Below are 20,178 nucleotides of genomic sequence, written 5' to 3'. Positions count from 1 at the left end.
TATATATTATATTATATCTATATTTAAAAAAAAGAAAAAAAAAGTGTCATATATGCACACAAAAGTAACACGCACCTATTTTTTACATGTCACCGGGCTTAAATAGAAAAAACCAAAAATAAAAAATGAAAAAACAAAAAAAAAAAAAAAAATCCCCTAATACGACTTTAATAAATTTTCATACTTAATTGAATATATGAACCTTTAGTACTATAATATTTTGGATTTTATACATATATATATATATATATATATATATATATATTTTTATATATTATATTTTTTTTTTAGTGAAAAGAAACTTATAATTTTTCTATATAATAATAATATTAAAAATATATATATATATATTACAATTTTCACTTATTTAAATTTTTTTTTATTTATTTTATTATTAAAACAAAATGTTATTTAGAAAGAAACGAATTTTTATCAACTGTTTACAAATTTTTATATATTAATATATAAATATATATATATATTTATATATACAAAAGGAAACATTATTATTATTATTATTATTATTATTATCATTTTTTTTTTTAATTCATAATATGTTTAAAATAAATTAAATTATGTGAAAAACAAAATAATTTTTCCTTTAAACCATTAAACATATGACAAAAACATGATGAACAAATTTCCAAAAAGAATGGTTCATTTATTATATATATATATATATTAATATATATATTTTACAAATATAAGAATAATTCATATCTATATCTTAATTGTTCTACATACAATTGGGTTTCTTACATTAAAACATAATGAGAAATATTATCAAAAAAAATAAAAATAAATATATATAAAATATAATATTTTTATATAACATATTTTAAAGGCGCATTTTTAAATGTTATTAAAAATTTATGAAAAAAAATATTTGTAAATACTTTTTATAGGTTTTATATGAATTGTCATACCATACATAAAATAATGACGCATAAAAAAGAAAAATTTATTATATATATATATTATTTTATATATATGTATTTAAAATAATTTTCATTCTATTATAAAATACCTCTAAGTTCAAATAAATGTAATATATAAAAAAAGATACTTAATTCTTTAAATTAAAGATTTAAAAAAATATAATAAAATAAAATAAAATAAAAATAAAAAAAAAAAACATATAAATAATATATATTCAATTGACCCCTTTTTTTTTCATTTTTAAAATTGACGAAAATGTTATGTAGAATATTTATAAATAAATTTATTATTATATTATAATATAATATTTTTAAGATTTGTTAATTTTCTTTATTTTATATTTTATTTAATTTTTTTTTTTTTTTTTGAATACATTACTAAAATCCTGATTTTTTTTTGTGTCATTAAAAAAAATACATATATAGAAAACAAAAAGATCTCGCTAGAATAAAGAAAAAACATATTTTTCAAAATTTAAAAATATAATTTTAATAAATGTAACATATAAGTTTCCCACAATTTTTTACGAAGCTTTGCTTATATATATATTTATGTATATGTACATGTACATGTACATGTAACCTTTGTCCATTATAACATTTTAAGAGTTATATAAAATATATATATATTTATTTATTTGAATTAATTTTTATTATAAAACACATATTGAATATATTTATATACAAATAAACCATAATAAATATATGTAAAAATAATGATTACTTGGAGGGAATATTTTTTCGACATCCGTCTGCCAATATATAAAATATAGAACATTCGCCTTCATTTTGGTTATTAGAACATTATGTAGTGTTAATATTATATTATATTATATAATTTTATATAATATTTTATATATTTCACTTTTTTATATAATGAATTATTACCATCAAACGAAGATTATTATACAAGTACTGGGCGCAGGGCAAACTGTGGGGAGGTCTTGTGTTATCGTCGAGCTAGAAAATAGAAAAGTCATGTTTGACTGTGGTTGCCATTTGGGTTATAAGGATGAAAGAAAATATCCGAATTTTAATTTATTGATAAGGGGCCCAGATAAAATTGATCAGTGTCAAAAAGAAGATTATATAGATGATGAAAATGAAGATAATATAAACGAGGAAAATATAAATAATGGAAATGATGAATATATAAATAATATAAATGATGAATATATAAATAATATAAATGATGAAAATGTAAATAATATAAATGATGAAAATGTAAAGAATATAAATGATGAAAATGTAGATAATATAAATAATGAACATATAAATGATAAATATAAAGATAAATATAATGATAAATATAATGATAAATATAATGATAAATATAAAGATAGTTTGGGCCCTAAAAAAAATAATAGGGATATTGAAAAAGTTGAAGAAAATGTAGATGAACCAAACTTTTATGATAATTCCAATACAGAAGTAAATATAAGTATAGTAAATAGTAGCATAACAGATAAAGAGAAATTAATAAATAATTTAAAAAGAATAAATGAAATTATTGATTGTGTGATTATAAGTCATTTTCATATGGATCATATAGGTGCATTACCATTTTTTACAGAAATATTAAAATATCGAGGAATAATACTTATGAGTTATCCTACTAAAGCTTTAAGTCCGATCTTATTATTAGATAGTTGTCGTGTAACCGACATGAAATGGGAGAAAAAAAATTTTGAAAGACAAATAAAAATGTTAAATGAAAAATCGGATGAATTATTAAATTACAATATTAATTGTATAAAAAAAGATCCATGGAATATAAATGAAGATAATATATATAATTGTATCGATAAAGTAATTGGTTTACAGATAAATGAAACATTTGAATTAGGTGATATGTCAATAACTCCATATTATGCAGGACATGTATTAGGAGCTTGTATATTTAAAATTCAAGTAAGAAATTTTAGTGTGATATATACAGGTGATTATAATACTATACCAGATAAACATTTAGGTAGTGCTAATATACCATCATTAAATCCTGAAATATTTATATCTGAATCAACATATGCAACTTATGTAAGACCAACTAGAAAAGCATCAGAATTAGAATTATGTAATTTAGTTCATGAATGTGTACATAAAGGAGGAAAAGTTCTAATTCCTGTTTTTGCTATAGGAAGAGCACAAGAATTATCTATTTTATTAGATGATTATTGGAAGAAAATGAAAATAAATTATCCTATATATTTTGGTTGTGGATTAACAGAAAATGCAAATAAATATTATAAAATATACTCTTCATGGATTAATAGTAGTTGTATGTCCAATGAAAAAGAAAATCTTTTTGATTTTGTAAATATATCTCCATTTTTAAATAATTATTTAAATGAAAAAAGACCTATGGTTTTATTTGCAACACCTGGAATGTTACATACCGGACTTTCTCTTAAAGCATTTAAAGCATGGGCAGGAAATCCACAAAATTTAATTGTTTTACCAGGTTATTGTGTACAAGGTACTGTTGGTCATAAATTAATAATGGGAGAAAAACAAATATCTTTAGATGGAACTACATATATTAAAGTCTTATGTAAAATTATTTATTTATCATTTTCTGCACATGCTGATTCTAATGGTATACAGCAACTTATTAAACATGTCTCTCCAAAAAATGTTATATTTGTTCATGGAGAAAAAAACGGAATGCAAAAACTAGCCAAATATATTTCAAATAAACACATGATTAATTCTATGTGCCCATCTTTAGGACAACACTGTCATTTTGATTTTATAAAACATAATATTAATTATATATATATACATAAAAATATACATAAACAAATATTACAACTTAAAAAAAAAATCATGAAATATAAACACAATAATACACACATAAACATTACGGACACACAAGATACAGCTCTTTATGTTAATGAAAATAAGAAAAAAAAAAAAAAAAAAAGAAAAAAAGAATATACATATGTAAACAAAAAAATTAATGTTCCATTTAATGCATATATGTTTTATATACCACTAACTCATAAACCTTATATATTCCTTTTTTCAAAAAAAACTTTAATACAATATTTAAAAAGAAAACATATACCAATCATAATTGAACATAAAGAAGAAATAATTAATTCAGATCATTTATTTATATATAAAAATGAAAAAATAAGCAATTCTCATAAAACACATAATAAATTAAACAAATTTCTTAAAAACGATAAACAGAAAAATTCTAATCCTATCAATGAACACAAAATTAAAGTTCGTAATAAAATAATTGAAAAAAAAATAAATATACAAACAAAATATGAAAATTTTGAAAATTATAAAAATAAATGTTTTAATAAATATTTGAATCATTCATATGTGTCACTAAAGGATGATAATATATCAAATAATCTACCTCAACAACAACTCTCAAATGTAATCGATCATCCATGTACAGATGAACAGTTTATAGGAGAAAACCCAAATGAACATATCATAACTAATATGAATGATTTAATAAATAAAAATAATTCAAATTGTTATCGCACTAATCAAAATATAGATTCTTCATCTAACATAACAATTCAATCCCCAAAAAGTGACGATGATGATATTAGCCCCATTAGTAATAATGACAATGAAGAAAGTGATATGTCACAAAAAAAAAAAGAACCTTTAATAAAAAACAATACCATCAATAGTGATGACAAATCTAAGAACCAAAATATAAACGAACATCAAATAAATAATAATAATGATAATACATGTGAACAAGATATACTTGAGAATGATAGCTCATCCAATGATGAACAAAAACCTTTTAATTTTGTTCATAAAAAAGATAAAGTTAATCTACCATTACTTAATCTAAGATTTAAAGAAATTATTACCATTGCTTATCAAACGTTTTATAATTTTGTTCTTACATTTTTTCAAGAAATTGTTAATACAGAAAATAAAGATAAAATAGATTTTCTAGGTAAAAGAGTTCTAATTAAAAATGTTAAATATAACGATAATTTTTTTTTTTATTTATCCTTTCATTCTTTAAGAGCTATACATGATGGACAAAATAATTTGATCATGCAGTGGTCCTATGTTGATGACTACCCAAATTCAGTTATTCACAAATTTATACAATGTCTACATAAATATAATCAAATGGAATAATACAAATATTTATAATATATATATATATATATATATATATATATATGTATACTTGTTCATTTGAAGTTTTTTTCTTTTTTCTGTAATTTTTTTTTTTTTTTTTTATGTTATACCTTATAAATTGTTAAACAATTCTTAAGACAAATGATAAAATAAATAGACAAATAATAAAAAAAGAAATAAAAGAAAAAAAAAAAAAAAAAAAAATGAAAAAATATATACTTATATATATATTTTTACTTATGTACCACTTTAGGTGGACGGCTTGAGTATAGACAATATAGATAACGATTTTATAATAGGGATGTGCAATTCCGTTTTTTCATTTTCTAGATATGTACATAATTGTTTACTAATAGAAGAACACAATGCTTCTAATTTTGTTGATATAATTAATGTATGTATAAAATACATTTCTTCTATTTCTTGTTCCTTTACATCTGATATATTATCTTCATTTATTATATCATTGTTTACTTTATTAATACCACATTTTAATGTATGCTTATATAATTTTTTACAATTAATCGTTAAGGATACAAACTTTATTACAGTTAATGCACACATTAAAGATGCTTCAAAAAAATCTGCTACATTGACCTTTTGAATTTCTCTTGTTGAAAATAAGTCACTTATCTCTTGTGGATTTTCTCTTAAAAATTTTAACATCTCTATCCAATATAATAAATTTTCTTTGGTTTTAAAAGTTTGTACATTTCTAAAATGATCAACAAAATTATATCTCTTATTCAATAGTTGGATTTTTTTTAATTTCCTTTTAATAAATTCTTTATCTGGATAGTTGTTTGTTATATCTTCTCTATTCTTATCATCAATATATTTATCCGTTATAAGTGTATTTTTGCTTTTATTTTCATCATCTTCTTCGTATATTTTATCGTCATATTCTTCCTCCTCTTCACTGCTTGAAATAAATATGTTATAATTTTCATTGTTAATTTGTATAGAAGATACAAAAGGATGATATAACATATCATATGTGTTGTTATCACGTACGTTATATATATTATTGCTATAATATATATCTCCATCATATTCATTCGTATGACCATCAATATGATCTCTTCTATGAACATCAATATTACCATTCATATATTCATTCTTTTCCCTCTCTAACCATTTTGATGAAAACATATCCTTGTCACTCCTTTTTTGCTCTGCCAAAATCTTATCAAAATGAATAGAATTAACAATTTTATTTTTTTTTACACGCATTTTATCATAGTTCATATGATTCTTCTTCATATAATTATTATCATGCACATACTTTCCATTAGTATGTGACATATGGTCTTCATCCATATCACTATTAGAAATATTTTCAGAGATATTAGAAGATTCACTTAGTGTTCTTATTGTACATGCCTCTTCTTTTACTGAACAATCCTTATCACTCTTAAACGTTTCTTCTATATATTCTTCATTAACCTTATTTTGTTTAACCTTCAAATAATTTCCATGGTATTCCTTTTTATTTCCATAATCAACATCTGTTACATTATTAATCTCATTTTTCTTGATCTTAATATTATCAACATTTGAGAAAAAATTATCATATGAATAATTCAATGTTTCAGATAAGGTATTGAATATAGAGTCAGTTAATGTAGCTGTAAAACTTCTAGTAATATTATTATTAGAGATAATATTATAATCACTTTTTACATTACTCTTATCTGTATAACTCCTTTTTATATTACTCTTATCTGTATAACTCCTTTTTATATAACTCTTATTTGTATCATTCCTTTTTATATTACTCTTTTCTATGTTACCTTTTCTTATATTATTCTTATTTATATTTTTTATCTCCTCACATGATATATCCTTCCTTTTTAAATCTCCAAATAAAACATGCTCTGCTCGAGATTTAGTATTTTTCATCTCATATTCATTTATCATTTTTATAACCTCTTCACGAACTTGTACATTTTTAACATTCCATAATTTTTTATCAAAATAAATCCTACTATGTAATAATATTATATATGCTCTATATAAATTATTTATATTTTTTAAATCTAACTTTAGGTATTTAAAGAAAATGTTATATAATTCGTCATTTTTTATAGACTCATATTTTAAACGATTTTTTCTTTGTTTAAAGTCCATGTCATTATTATACAAATATTTTGTCAATTCAACAAACAATAATTTTAAACCATTGCAATTATTATTAATATTATTGTAACATTCTTTTGTATCTACACATATTAATAAAGGTATAAACATCTCAATGAATAACTTATAATAATATATATTAATTTTTTGCCTTTTAACATCCTTCCTAGAACTACACTCAGATTCTTTATTATCACTTTCATCTGTTGTTATCATTATTTGTATATTTTCATAATCAATCGTTCTTCTCTTCTTTATATTATATTCTCTATTATTATACATACCATTATTTTTAATTTCTGAATCTTTTTTTTTTTTTTTTCTTCTTATTTTTATCATTTCATCTTTTTTTTCAATATTTCCAAAATATTCCTTTTTAACAAAAACAGAATGTTGCTCCTCTTGTATCTTCATATTTGTTTTTTTTGTTATTTCAAAAATTTTATCGTCAAAATATTTTAAAATATCCTTCACATTATCCTCATAAAATTTATATTTGATTAATTCCTTTAAAGCTAACCATACATGTTTAGATACTCTTCTGTTCTTATCCATTAAATGGATAAATAAATATGTAATCGTTTCGTAGAAACTCTTTTTTATTTTCCTATTTTTTCCTCTCATTTTTTTTTCTTTCTGCTTTTTTCTTCTTTCTTTTTTCTTATTTTCCTCCTCACTTTTTATTATATCACCATTTAATGATACCCCCATATCGATCCTTTTATCTTTCTCCCTCCTAAGCGTTCTATACATTTCACACATTATCTTACAAATATATATTCTATTCATAACTTCATCGCTATTTAAATATATTTGAATCATTTTGTTATCACTTAATATTTTCTGAAAGGATAAATACATTGAAGTTGAAGGCCAACAATCACTCTCATATTTACACAACTCTTTTAAACACTTTAACGTTTCCCTTATTGTATAACTGTTATCAGTACTATCTAAATTTTTAAACAAAGAATTTAATATGTTCAACATATACTCCTCCTTCATAAACAAAGAAAACGGTTCTGTTGTTTTATATGACTGATACATAAAAATATATTTAAAAATAAGAAAAAAATTCCTAAAGGATATGTGCAGATATTTTGTAATAAATATATGATTGTATTTTCTTTTATTTATAGAATATAATACTTCAATAAGTGGTTGTATTATTTTCATACTCTCTTCATTAATTTTTATACATAATAATATCTGAGATAAAATAATAAGAGAAACTATGATATAATTTATATTATCACTTATAAGAAAAACATTCAAAATTTTAAATACTTGTATACAATCAATTTCTTTTAAAAATACATATATTAATTTTATTAAACCATTTTCAAAGGAATGTCTATAATATAATAATTTTTCCACTTTATGATATTCATAGTAATTTAATATTTTCTTTTTATTATTCAGTTTTATTAATTCCTTTATTATATTTAAGCAATTTAAAGTATTATTCACGCTTATATTGCACGTGTAATTATTATATATTTTTTTGCTATATTCATTCTTACATACAGTTTCTATATTTTTACATTGAAATATGTTTTGTTTTGTAGAAAAAAATAAATCCTTGTCTACATTAAAAAAAAAACACCCACCAGTATTATTATGACTACTACTATTATTATTACTATTATTATTATTATTATCATCATAATGATTGTGATTATTTTCAGGTCCTTTTATATTTTTATTTGTATCTTCCATATATAATTCATTCAAATTATACTCCCTATTATTACATTCATTCGATATGTTAATATAATTTTTATACAAATTAAAATAACGCATACTATTTATTATACCCATATTATCTTTTTCTTCATCTTTATCTATTGCCATATATATTGCATCCATATCATTTCTTATTTTATCATACTTATTATCAGGTTCAATATTTTGATCAATCTCCATATTTTTAGTCATATCTTTACTTTTATTTATATCTATAATATTTCCTTCCATACCCTTTTCTTCTCCTTCTTCATCTTCTTCTGTAATTACAACTTTATTATTTTCCTTTTTATATTTTAATAAATGTACCTTATCAAAATTATGAAATAGATGCCTTTTTTTATTCATATTAGTACCCATACTATTGTTTGTATTATTATATAAATGTGATAACTGCCTTACTCCTAATACATAGTATAGAATCAAATATAGTTCGATAAAATATTCCTGGCCATAGTTCCTTACATGTATATTTCTAAACTTTAGAAAATGAAATAATAAGGATAATATATTACTCAAATTATTATTCAATTTAATATTGTGATGATTATTCAATATATAAAATAAATAATCTAATGTTTTAATTAACATTTTTTTATTGTTACATATCATATAAATAAAATAAATATGTTCATAGTTATATTTAGATTGTAACATACATATTTTATTTAACATAACATAAAAGTTATTTCGACATAATAAAAATATCAGATTTAGAGACATGTCCAAAATATTCTTATTCTTTCTTTGTTTTTTTTTTATATCCATATTTTTTATTTTTTGTCTTATATCTGTATTTATTTCGTTTTTCCCTCCACTTTTTTTCTTCATATTATTATCCATAATATTATAATATCCCCCTATGGTATTATTTAATTTGTTTTGTTTTGGGTGATCTTTATTATATGCATCTATTACATCATCTTCATCACCATCATCATTATTACTATTACTATTACTGTTGCCATTACTCTTTATTTTATTATTATTATTTTTTTCTTGTTCTTCACTCTTTTGTCTCCTTTTTAAACTTTTCTCATTTAATATATTCCTTTTAGTATAATAAAACAATTCGTCAAAAATTCTATTCATTAGAAGTTTTATACTTCCAATATCAAACTCCTCCTTTAGGATATAATACATAAGGAAATATAACCCATTCATAGATATATGTTTATTCTTATTATGTATACAACATAATAATGTATTTACGTATGAATGTTTTTCATCAGGTAAAAAATCTTCAATAATTATATCATTAACCAATTTGTATATATTCATCTCCCCTTTGTTATTATTATTATTATTTTTTTTTTTAAACATACCTAACTTTTTTATAAACTTCTCTTGATATTTGTTACTATTTATCTCATATATTTTTCTATTTAATTTTCGATAAAACTTCTTTTCAAATTCTATATTATATAAATTTTTTCTTACATTTCGATAAGAAAAATTATAAATAAATCCATTTTTTCCTTTACCTCCTTTTTTAATCATATCACACGAAATAAAATTCATATTATCATCTTTTTTTTTGTTCTTGTTGTTTCTCTTGTTATTAATCTTATTGACTCTCTTTTTTTTGCTCTCACTATTTTTATAAGAATAATTTATTTTTTCTTCGCCAGTACATATATTATCATTTTTATGCATATTACCATTTATAGATTCCTTTTTATTCATTTTTTGTATTTCTTCTTTGTCATATTTATCCTCTGTAGAACCAAATTTTATATCTTCCGAATGGTGCACCTTATCTGATTTCTCTTTCTTCGATATCTTATTAATAGTACCTTTATTCGAACAAGTCTTTTTTTTTATCTTTTTATTATTTTTTTCTTTAATCCCTTTTTTTGTTAAGCTCATATCCCTTAACTCATTAAATATATTTAGAATATCATGCAAAGAATTATTTAAAAAAAAATATATAAAATGTGTCTTATTTATAATACACACGTTGTTTAATTTTCCTAATAATGTCATAATACAACATATACTGAAGAAACTTATTATTTTTTGTTTATCTTTCATGTAAGGTATTAATAATCCAATACACTCACATAGATAATGATTTTCTTCCTTTATTTGATCATACATATCATTTTTATCCATTTGTCCCCTCATATCTACTTTACCCTTTTTATTATACCCCCCAACAAAACTACAACTATTACTATTACTATTACCATTACTATTACCATTACTATTATTATTGTTGTTGTTATATTTTGGTGTACAATTCTTATGATCATCCAATCCTGTGATCCTATTCCCTTTTGTCATATCAGCCACAGAATTATCATACAAATCCGTTTCCTTACTCATATTATTTCTCTCATTATTATCATTAGACTTATTTTCCACCTTCCCTTTTTGACCATTCTTTAAATCAAAAAGAGTGCCATAAGATACACTAGAATTGGGTGAAAAAAGCAAACTAAAATATCTCTCAAAATTGGATGAATCATATGATAATAAACTGGTATTATTATTTTGTTCTTCATTTGATATATCTTCTTTATATTTTTCTTCTTTTATTAAATTTATTTCTTTTATTTTTTCCTTTTTTTTTTTCTCCCCCTCTTTTACACTTGAGTAAAATGAATCCTTGTTATTATATTCCTCCTGAGAACTTACTCTTTTTACATGTCTCATTTTAATGGATCTAGAATTTACTATCATTTGAAGTACCATACGAAATGATAAGAATTTCACTTCACATATATTTGTAGATATGCAAAGGTCATGTATATATTTAATTATTTTGGACAAGAAGAAAAAACAATTTATATCCAATACAAGTCGCACAATTATAGATATAATTAAATTTAAACATGATATGGAAATTTTATCATATTTATTTAAATTATCAAATATTATATTATTAATAAAACTTGATTCATTGTATTTTTTTAATTTTATATATGATGATTTATTTTTATTATTTTTTTTTCCCTTACTCTTCTTATTCTTCTTTTTTGAATGCGTATACATATCACCATTACATTTGCATGCTGCTTTCAATTTATTATCTTTTAAAATATTATTATGTGTTATATTATATATACCCAATTTATTATTATCATCATTATCATTATTGTCATTATTATTATGTTTGTGTTCATCATTATATATATCATTGTCATTCCTTATAGTTTTATATTTATACATATCCAAACGAACATCTCCTTTTTTTTCTTGCACCTTATATTTAGTCCTTTTATTATTTCTTTTTTTCTCTCTCATATTTTCCTCTCCCCTTTTCGATACTACATTCGCAATACCTTCCGAATTTTCCACACGTTCATCTTCTTTATTACTACACCCTTTATAATTCTTTTGAAATTCTTGATATATCTTTTTCTTCTCGTTCAATACAATTTTTAAGAACAAGCCGATAAGTACATCTACAATAATAAAAATATATTGAAAATTTAAAGGATGCCGTATATATAAAGAATTATATATAGTCTTTAAAGCATGTAACAGAATTTCATATGATTCCTTATTTATATCTACAGGGTTATAATTATTATAATTATTATATGCTTTTGTTTCTTCTATATTATTTGAGTTGCCATTATGCTGTACTAATAATTCAGAAAAATAATCATTTAAGATCAAATTATTTGATAACTTCTTCAGATGTTTTATATTCATTTTTTTATCTAATTCAACAATCAATTTGATATAATAAAATTCTTTTTCCAAATTTATGTTTGCATTTAATTGATGTAACCTATCCATATTTTCCCTTATCGTTTTATTATTACTATTATTATTATTATTGTTGTTGCCACTTTTATTATTATTTCCACTTTTATTATTATTACCACTTTTATTATTATTACCACTTTTATTATTATTTCCACTTTTATTATTATTTATTCTCGTATAGTCATCATTACTGTTTTGACCATCCTCACTATATTTCTTAATAATTTCCTCCTTAAAATAATATTCACTTTTATTTATGATTCCCCTATAAAAAAACTTAAAATATATCACAAATTTTTCTAAAGACACATTAGATATGTCATTTGTTGTATTGCTTATCGGGAATATTAAATTATCAATACTGGATAAATAATATAAAGAAGAATATATTATTATAAATTTATATATATACAAACATGAATAATTCTTTACATTACTCAAATTTTCTTTTAAATAATCTTCACATATATCTTTTAAAATACAACGTTTATTATTTATATCAATATAATTTAAGATTTCAGACGAATAATTTTTTTCAAACATATTATTTTTGTTCTCATTATTTACTATTCTATTATTTTTTATTAAATCGTCCTTTTTCATATTATTATATTTATCATTTTTTAGCCCTATCCATTTTATTCTCTTTAACCTTTTAGATATCATTCTTAATGATTTCAACAAACTGGACTGTAACACACTTTCTTTTTCTTGATAAAGTGAACCCAATATTGGATCTACTAATAATTGTAGAAGAAAAAAATGAAGCTTTTCTTTAGACATGTATTTATATATATGAGCAATTTCTTCTTTTTGTCTACCCATAAGTTTATCGTTACCGTTTGATGATTTACTACAAGTACTGTTTGTAGTAAAACCATTATTTGGAATATAATCAGAATTCACAACAATATTGTTATTATCATTATTATTATTATTATTATTATTATTATTTTTATTATTTTTTTCATTATTATTGTTGTTGTTAGACATGGTGGAAACATCCTTTTTGTTATCATTTGTGATACTTATATCATCATTTTTATAACCCACCCCCTTTTTAATACCATCATTACTATTACAATTATTTTTTGATTGCTTATTATTTTCCATGCCTTCGTTATTTATATTAGTATTTGTAATTATCCTCATAATTGATAATGTCCTTTTTACACTATCTTCATATTTTTGACCCTCTACGTTTAGTTTATTAGACTCAGAAGAATTATTATTACTTATATGAATACTTGACAGTAATAAGTTTTTAATTTTTATATATAAATTTATCTGGTCCCTATAATTTGTCTTCACATATTTTTGCTTATTGCCTTTTATCTTATTTAATATTTCACTCGATATTATGCCAACGGAATCATTTTTATCAAATAAAATATTTTCAAAATTTTCATTCTCTTTGGCGATATTCAAATATATCTTTTCTAAATATATATGAAATATCTCCTTACTTACATATGTTTCTCTTATATTATATAAATGATTAAATTTATGAGAATTTATTTTCTTCATACATAAACCCATACTTAATATTAATGTATTTCTTATATTTTCTGCATGTATTACATTATTTGATTTTCCAAATAATGAAAAGGCTCCACTTTTCTTATTGGCTACATCGGAATAATATATATTGTTTAACAAAAAAAGTACCTGAAAAAAATTCTTCTCATATAATAATGATTGAATATAATAAGATGCTATCTCTTGTTTATAATTTTTTGTTATAGAAAAATTCATATCATTCTGTAAAATATAGGAACCCAATTTATCTTCAAATAAAAAATAAAGTGATTTCATTGCTACTTGATTTGATGTATCTAATTTATTTCCTATTTTTTCTATGTCGTATATTCTAACCTTTTTATTATTATGGCGTGAAACATATCTAGACTGTAAACTATTTATTGATGAATTATCCAATGCATGTCTCTTCGTTGTTAATTCATCCACATTTTTATATATCGGTTGATCTAGATTATTTTGATCACACGTATTAATCTTTTCATATGTATTGTCATTCTCTCTTTTATTTCTTTCTTTCCTATACATATCATTTTCCATCGCCTTATTGATCTGCACATTTGATATATACGTATTAAAAATATGGAACACATTTTTTTTATACACTTGTTGATAATCATTTAAATATTGCAAAACATTTTGGATGTTTTTTTTTTTGAATGTATCACTATTATTATACATATTAGATAATATAATAAAGTTATTAAAATCTACTTGGCTATCATTTTTTTTTTTATTTAGCCATATATTATTTCTCATCATTTTTATATATTCCATACAATTTTTCGTATATAATGTAGTACATTTATCTTTATATAAATTAAAAAAGTGAGTTCGATAAATGTAAGAATAGTTGTTATATAAAGTCACAACTTTATCTTCCTCTTCTCCTAAGGGGACCTCTTCAAGTAGCTTAAAAAAAATACTAATGAGCTTATTAGGACATCTTTCCTTCATAAATTTAACAGTTACACACATCATATTTATAATTCCTATATTAAATAATGTGTTATCATACTCTTTATCATTCTGTATATTTTTTAACATCTCTAATAAAGTAAAAAAAAATGTTGTAATATAAGTCTGGAAATTATAAATGTGTTTTTTTTCTTTTTTTATATAATTCAGAAAAATTTTATGGAATAACTCCAAGATGTCTGTAATATAAAAAGTGGGTAGTGATTCTATCATTGGGAAAACCAAACATTGATGTATACTACTATGGTCATAATTGTAAGAATTATAATTACTATGGTTATTACTATGGTTATTACTATGGTTATTACTATGATTATTATTATTATTATTACTATCATTATTATTATCATTATAATCATCATCATTATAATCATTATCATCATTGTCAACATTATTGTTGTTATTTTTTTTCTTTTTATTCTTATCATCAATATAAATTTTAACCCTTTCAACCTCTATACAATTGTATGGGTCATGACATAACGGATCATGATTCCTCAGAAATTCATTAATTTCCAACATATCCACATGAAAATATCTTTTTATAAATTTATTTATCTTTCTCTTCTTTCTTCTATTCAAATTATCTTGTTTATATACTGAAAAACCACGCAGATATGTATTAATCAATTTTTTACTAATCCTCTGAGTTATTTTTTTATAACTTAATAAGATCATTTGTTTGTAATATTGTGCTTTCTTTAGCTTTTCATTTTTTCCAAATATTTTTTTGTTCCTCATCTTTTTCTTTTTGATATCCTTATTTATTTCCTCCATAATTTTTTTTTCTTTATTATACTTTGACGATTCGAAAAAAATACCTTTCGAAAATTTCCCCCTTTTCTTATTCTTTCTCTTCTTGTTCATCATTTCTTCATTTTTTGATACCTTCTGATTAGATCCCACCCCGCTTTTCATCCTCCTCAATTTATCGTGTAGAAATAAAACAAGAAGCACCGTCTTGTAATATAAACTGTTATGAATAAAACGCATACTTCTATTCTGTGTAAAGTATATCAGAATAGATACAAGTTGTAAACTTAAAAATGAAACAGCAAAGTTGGGATGGAAACCATACATAAACAATACTGATATAATTTTATTTATATTTGGTAAAGCCAAATAATTAAAATGAAGTCTTGAATGTATTTTTAAATTACTTTTACTCATATAATTACATAATGATATACATATTATATTTAAACATTTCAACAATAATAATATTATCTTATAACTATTCTTTATATTTACTATATATTCAAATAATAAAGGATATAATATCCTAGGAGAATATAAAGAAAAATTACACTGGAAAGCTAATACTATTAATTTTTTCATATATGACACAGATGGACACATATACATAAAATAATGAGAATGTATATCATATAAAAGTTTATTATACTTCTTTCCATTCTTTAATATTTCTTTCACACCATTATTAAATTCATAAATGCTTCCTTTTATTTCGTCATTTACAAAATATCCAGTCTTCTTATTTTTTAATTTAAAATTAGATTCATCAGTTAATAATATATTTAAAAATAAATATATTATATTTATCACATATTTATTTGGTATAAGAAACCAAGTCTTTATTTCATCTTCATCATATATCATATTTATTCTATCATCCTCATAAAATTCATTTTTTTTATAACTATCATTTATTATATCATTTTTTTTTTTCTTCATGTCTACATTTGAACAACCTGTCTTAACAAACTCTTTCTCTTTGTATATGTCTTCATACATATTCTTAGGTTTTCTATCCAAATTAAAAGAGCTACCATAAGGATATGAATCGGAATGATTCCCTTCTTCATTTGTTACATTATCTTTTATTATATCACCCTTTTTATTATCCAATTCATTATCTGTTGCTTCATTTCTTTGATATGTTTCTCCCTCTCTTATATGCACATTTTCATAAAGAACCAACAAAGGACTACTATCCTTCTGCAATAAACTAAAAATCGCATTAGGGTTATAAGAAAAACAATTAAAATAGTTATGATAAGAAAGTAATAAACTAATCTCTAATAACATATAAATAATGTTCAAATCAGTATTATATTTTTCCAATAAGCTATGTACTATTTGAATAATAAGTTCAATGTTTGTATTATTCTGATATGTATCAATATAACTATTTAATTTTTTAAAACACTTTTTATATTTCCTTGAACCTTTTTTCTTATCATTCCTTTCATTTATTTTCATATTCTGGTTAGATATATTGTATATTATATTATCACTACTAAAATCATTCGATATTAATACAATATATTGTTTCAAAATAATTAATGACGCAATTATATCAATTTTGTTATTTGATTTACATTTCTCTTTTAAAAAATGTACTACTGAATTATTGGTATATATACACGATATAAAGATATTAAATATTTCGATAATTTCAATAAATGTACTTATATAATCATTAGATGTTATAACCTCAATAATACTACCAGAATTTGTTATATTTACATTTTTATTTATTAATATATATAATAATGCATAAGATATCTTCAATATATTATTTGTAAATACTACTATCAAATGAACCTTATTTAGACAACTTTGTAAAATGATTCTAAAACTATTTATTATGATATAATTAGGTAGATTTTTTAAATTTATATAATTGATATCTATTTGAGAATCATTATTATATATACATGAAGTATCATGTATCTCCATATTATAGGTATTATAATTGTTTACTATTGTAGAATTAAAAAATATTAAAAAATAATATATATATACTTCAAATGTCTTTTTTATATATTCTTCATTATTTATATATAATAATAATTTCGATATTATATAAAGTATTTTTATATAATTTTCATTTGTATATTTCATACTCATACTTATTTTAAAATATATATCTAAATATTTCTTTGTTATTTTATGTATATCATTTATTTTTTCTTTATCCATTTCATATATGTTCAATGATAAACTTCTTTCACTCTCTTTATTATCAATATATTCTTTTTTATTTATATTATGTATTTTCTTTTTTTCATTTCCTTTATTATTTTCATCATTTTTTATATTTGAACATTTATATTTTTCAACATCTAATTTGTCCTTACCATTATCTATTTGTGAATTAATATCACACCTTTTCTTATCAATTATATTAGATTTATATATTATGTTTTCATTTTCTTTATTTTTTGTATACATCTCGTCATATATATATATATTTTTTTCATCATGTACATCCTTATATATAAGATGCTCATCACTCTTATTATCATCAGCATTATTATTACTACTATGCCTCATATCATTTATCATACCAGAATTTAAAGAAGATTCTCTAGTATTTGTCGTAAAGGTATCTTCACTGGTATTTTCTAGTGACAATTGAATAACGTCATTTTCAATATATACATTAGTATTATTTTTATTTGTTATAATGAAATTCTTTTTTCTATATTTCTTATTCATATATATGATGCTATATAATACAGATGGGAATTGAACATCTTGAAAAATTTTTAAAAATATTTCAAACATTATATCTATATGTTTGTTATTGTCTAAACTAAGCATACTTTTGAAAATATCTCCTAACACATTTTTTGTTAAGTGTGGAGATTTCATGAATATTTCTTTATATAAATCGATATATATATAAGTATTCAATTTTGTTCCATTATTATTATTATTATTATTACTACTATCAGTAGTAGGGTTTATATTATTATTACTACTATTAATATCTTTATAATAACGTATTTTCTCTATTATTTTCTTTTTCAAATAATTGTCTTCTTTTATTATACATAATATCAATAAATTTGTCATTATTTTGTGCCTCTCGTCATTCTTTTTTATATATAACATTTCCTTTAATATAAAATTTATTATATTCTTAATAATATTATTTATTTCCGATTTTTTCTTATTTTTCTTTATATTAATATCTTCTATATTATCAAATGAATCCAAATTGGTTTCACAAATCTGGTCTTTTTTGAAATAATTAATAGCAAAGTTTTTTTGTTCAATTAAAAAATGCTTATATTCTTCTTTTTTTAATGTTTTCATATTAACAATTTTATCATAACAAAAAATACTTTGATCATTTATATCTTCTTTATTTCGTAATGTGTTATAATCATTACTATCTCTTTTAACGTAACTATGGTTATGATTTATGTTACTATGACATTTATTATAATCCTCACAATAATTATTATAACTATTCAGATTGTTATTATTATGTTCATATTTATTTTCATATAAATTATTCTCACCTCTTTCATTTATCATACTAGAGCTTTTTTTCAATTCATAATCATATACAAAACAATACTTGTCCCCATCAAAAAATGTATATTTTAAAATATTGTCAAATATCTTTATGTCTACATATTGATCGTCTTCTCTTCCTCCTATATCTTTTTCTTCCACTTTTATATTATCACTATTATCTTCTTCCTCAAAATATTTATTAACAACGCCACTAAAGTTATCATATATACAATAATGAACAAAATCGTATGTTAATAACAATAACAGTTTTTGATTCTCATGACTAACCTTTTGAATTTGGAGAAATGAAAACACATAATTTAATATTTCACTCTTATGATACATAATGTACATTTTAAGAGTGTTCACTATTTCGTAGTTTAATTTCTTATCTTCATCTAAACAACTTAATAATGTAAATATAATTTCTTCCATTTCAAAATTTTTTATATATCCCTTTTTCCTCATCTTGTTCAAACAATGTTATTCAAAAGGAAAATAACAAAACAGTGTAACTAATTACACTTTATATGCACAACAGGGTGGAAATGCGTTAAAAAAGTAGAATAAAATGAATAAATAAATAAATATATATATATATATATATAAATTAAAAACAATTGGGTGTCTTCATTTTAATGTCCTCTTATATGTGTGTAGAGTACATTAATAGGACACGGAATAAATAAATATACATATATATGTATATATA

The 20,178-nt window shown here is 21.4% G+C and overlaps 2 protein-coding genes across 2 annotated transcripts; one reads left to right on the top strand and one right to left on the bottom strand.

Annotated features, from left to right (window-relative positions):
- Positions 1–1,814: 1,814 nt before the first annotated feature.
- Positions 1,815–5,066, top strand: PADL01_0317500 (cleavage and polyadenylation specificity factor, putative; the record flags this gene model as incomplete). Its single annotated transcript, XM_028684714.1, has 1 exon — positions 1,815–5,066. One exon carries the CDS (start codon positions 1,815–1,817, stop codon positions 5,064–5,066), a length of 3,252 nt encoding a protein of 1,083 aa, XP_028536589.1.
- Positions 5,067–5,318: 252 nt separating this feature from the next.
- On the bottom strand, positions 5,319–19,934 carry PADL01_0317400 (conserved Plasmodium protein, unknown function; the record flags this gene model as incomplete). The annotated part of the gene is made up of 1 exon (XM_028684703.1): positions 5,319–19,934. One exon carries the CDS (start codon positions 19,932–19,934, stop codon positions 5,319–5,321), a length of 14,616 nt encoding a protein of 4,871 aa, XP_028536588.1.
- Positions 19,935–20,178: the final 244 nt, after the last annotated feature.

The sequence above is a fragment of the Plasmodium sp. gorilla clade G2 genome (genome assembly GCF_900097015.1).
Source record: "Plasmodium sp. gorilla clade G2 genome assembly, chromosome: 3".
NCBI classification, from domain to species: domain Eukaryota; phylum Apicomplexa; class Aconoidasida; order Haemosporida; family Plasmodiidae; genus Plasmodium; species Plasmodium adleri (nom. inval.).
Note: the sequence above shows the minus strand (reverse complement) of the source record. Positions and strands in the feature narration are given on the sequence as shown.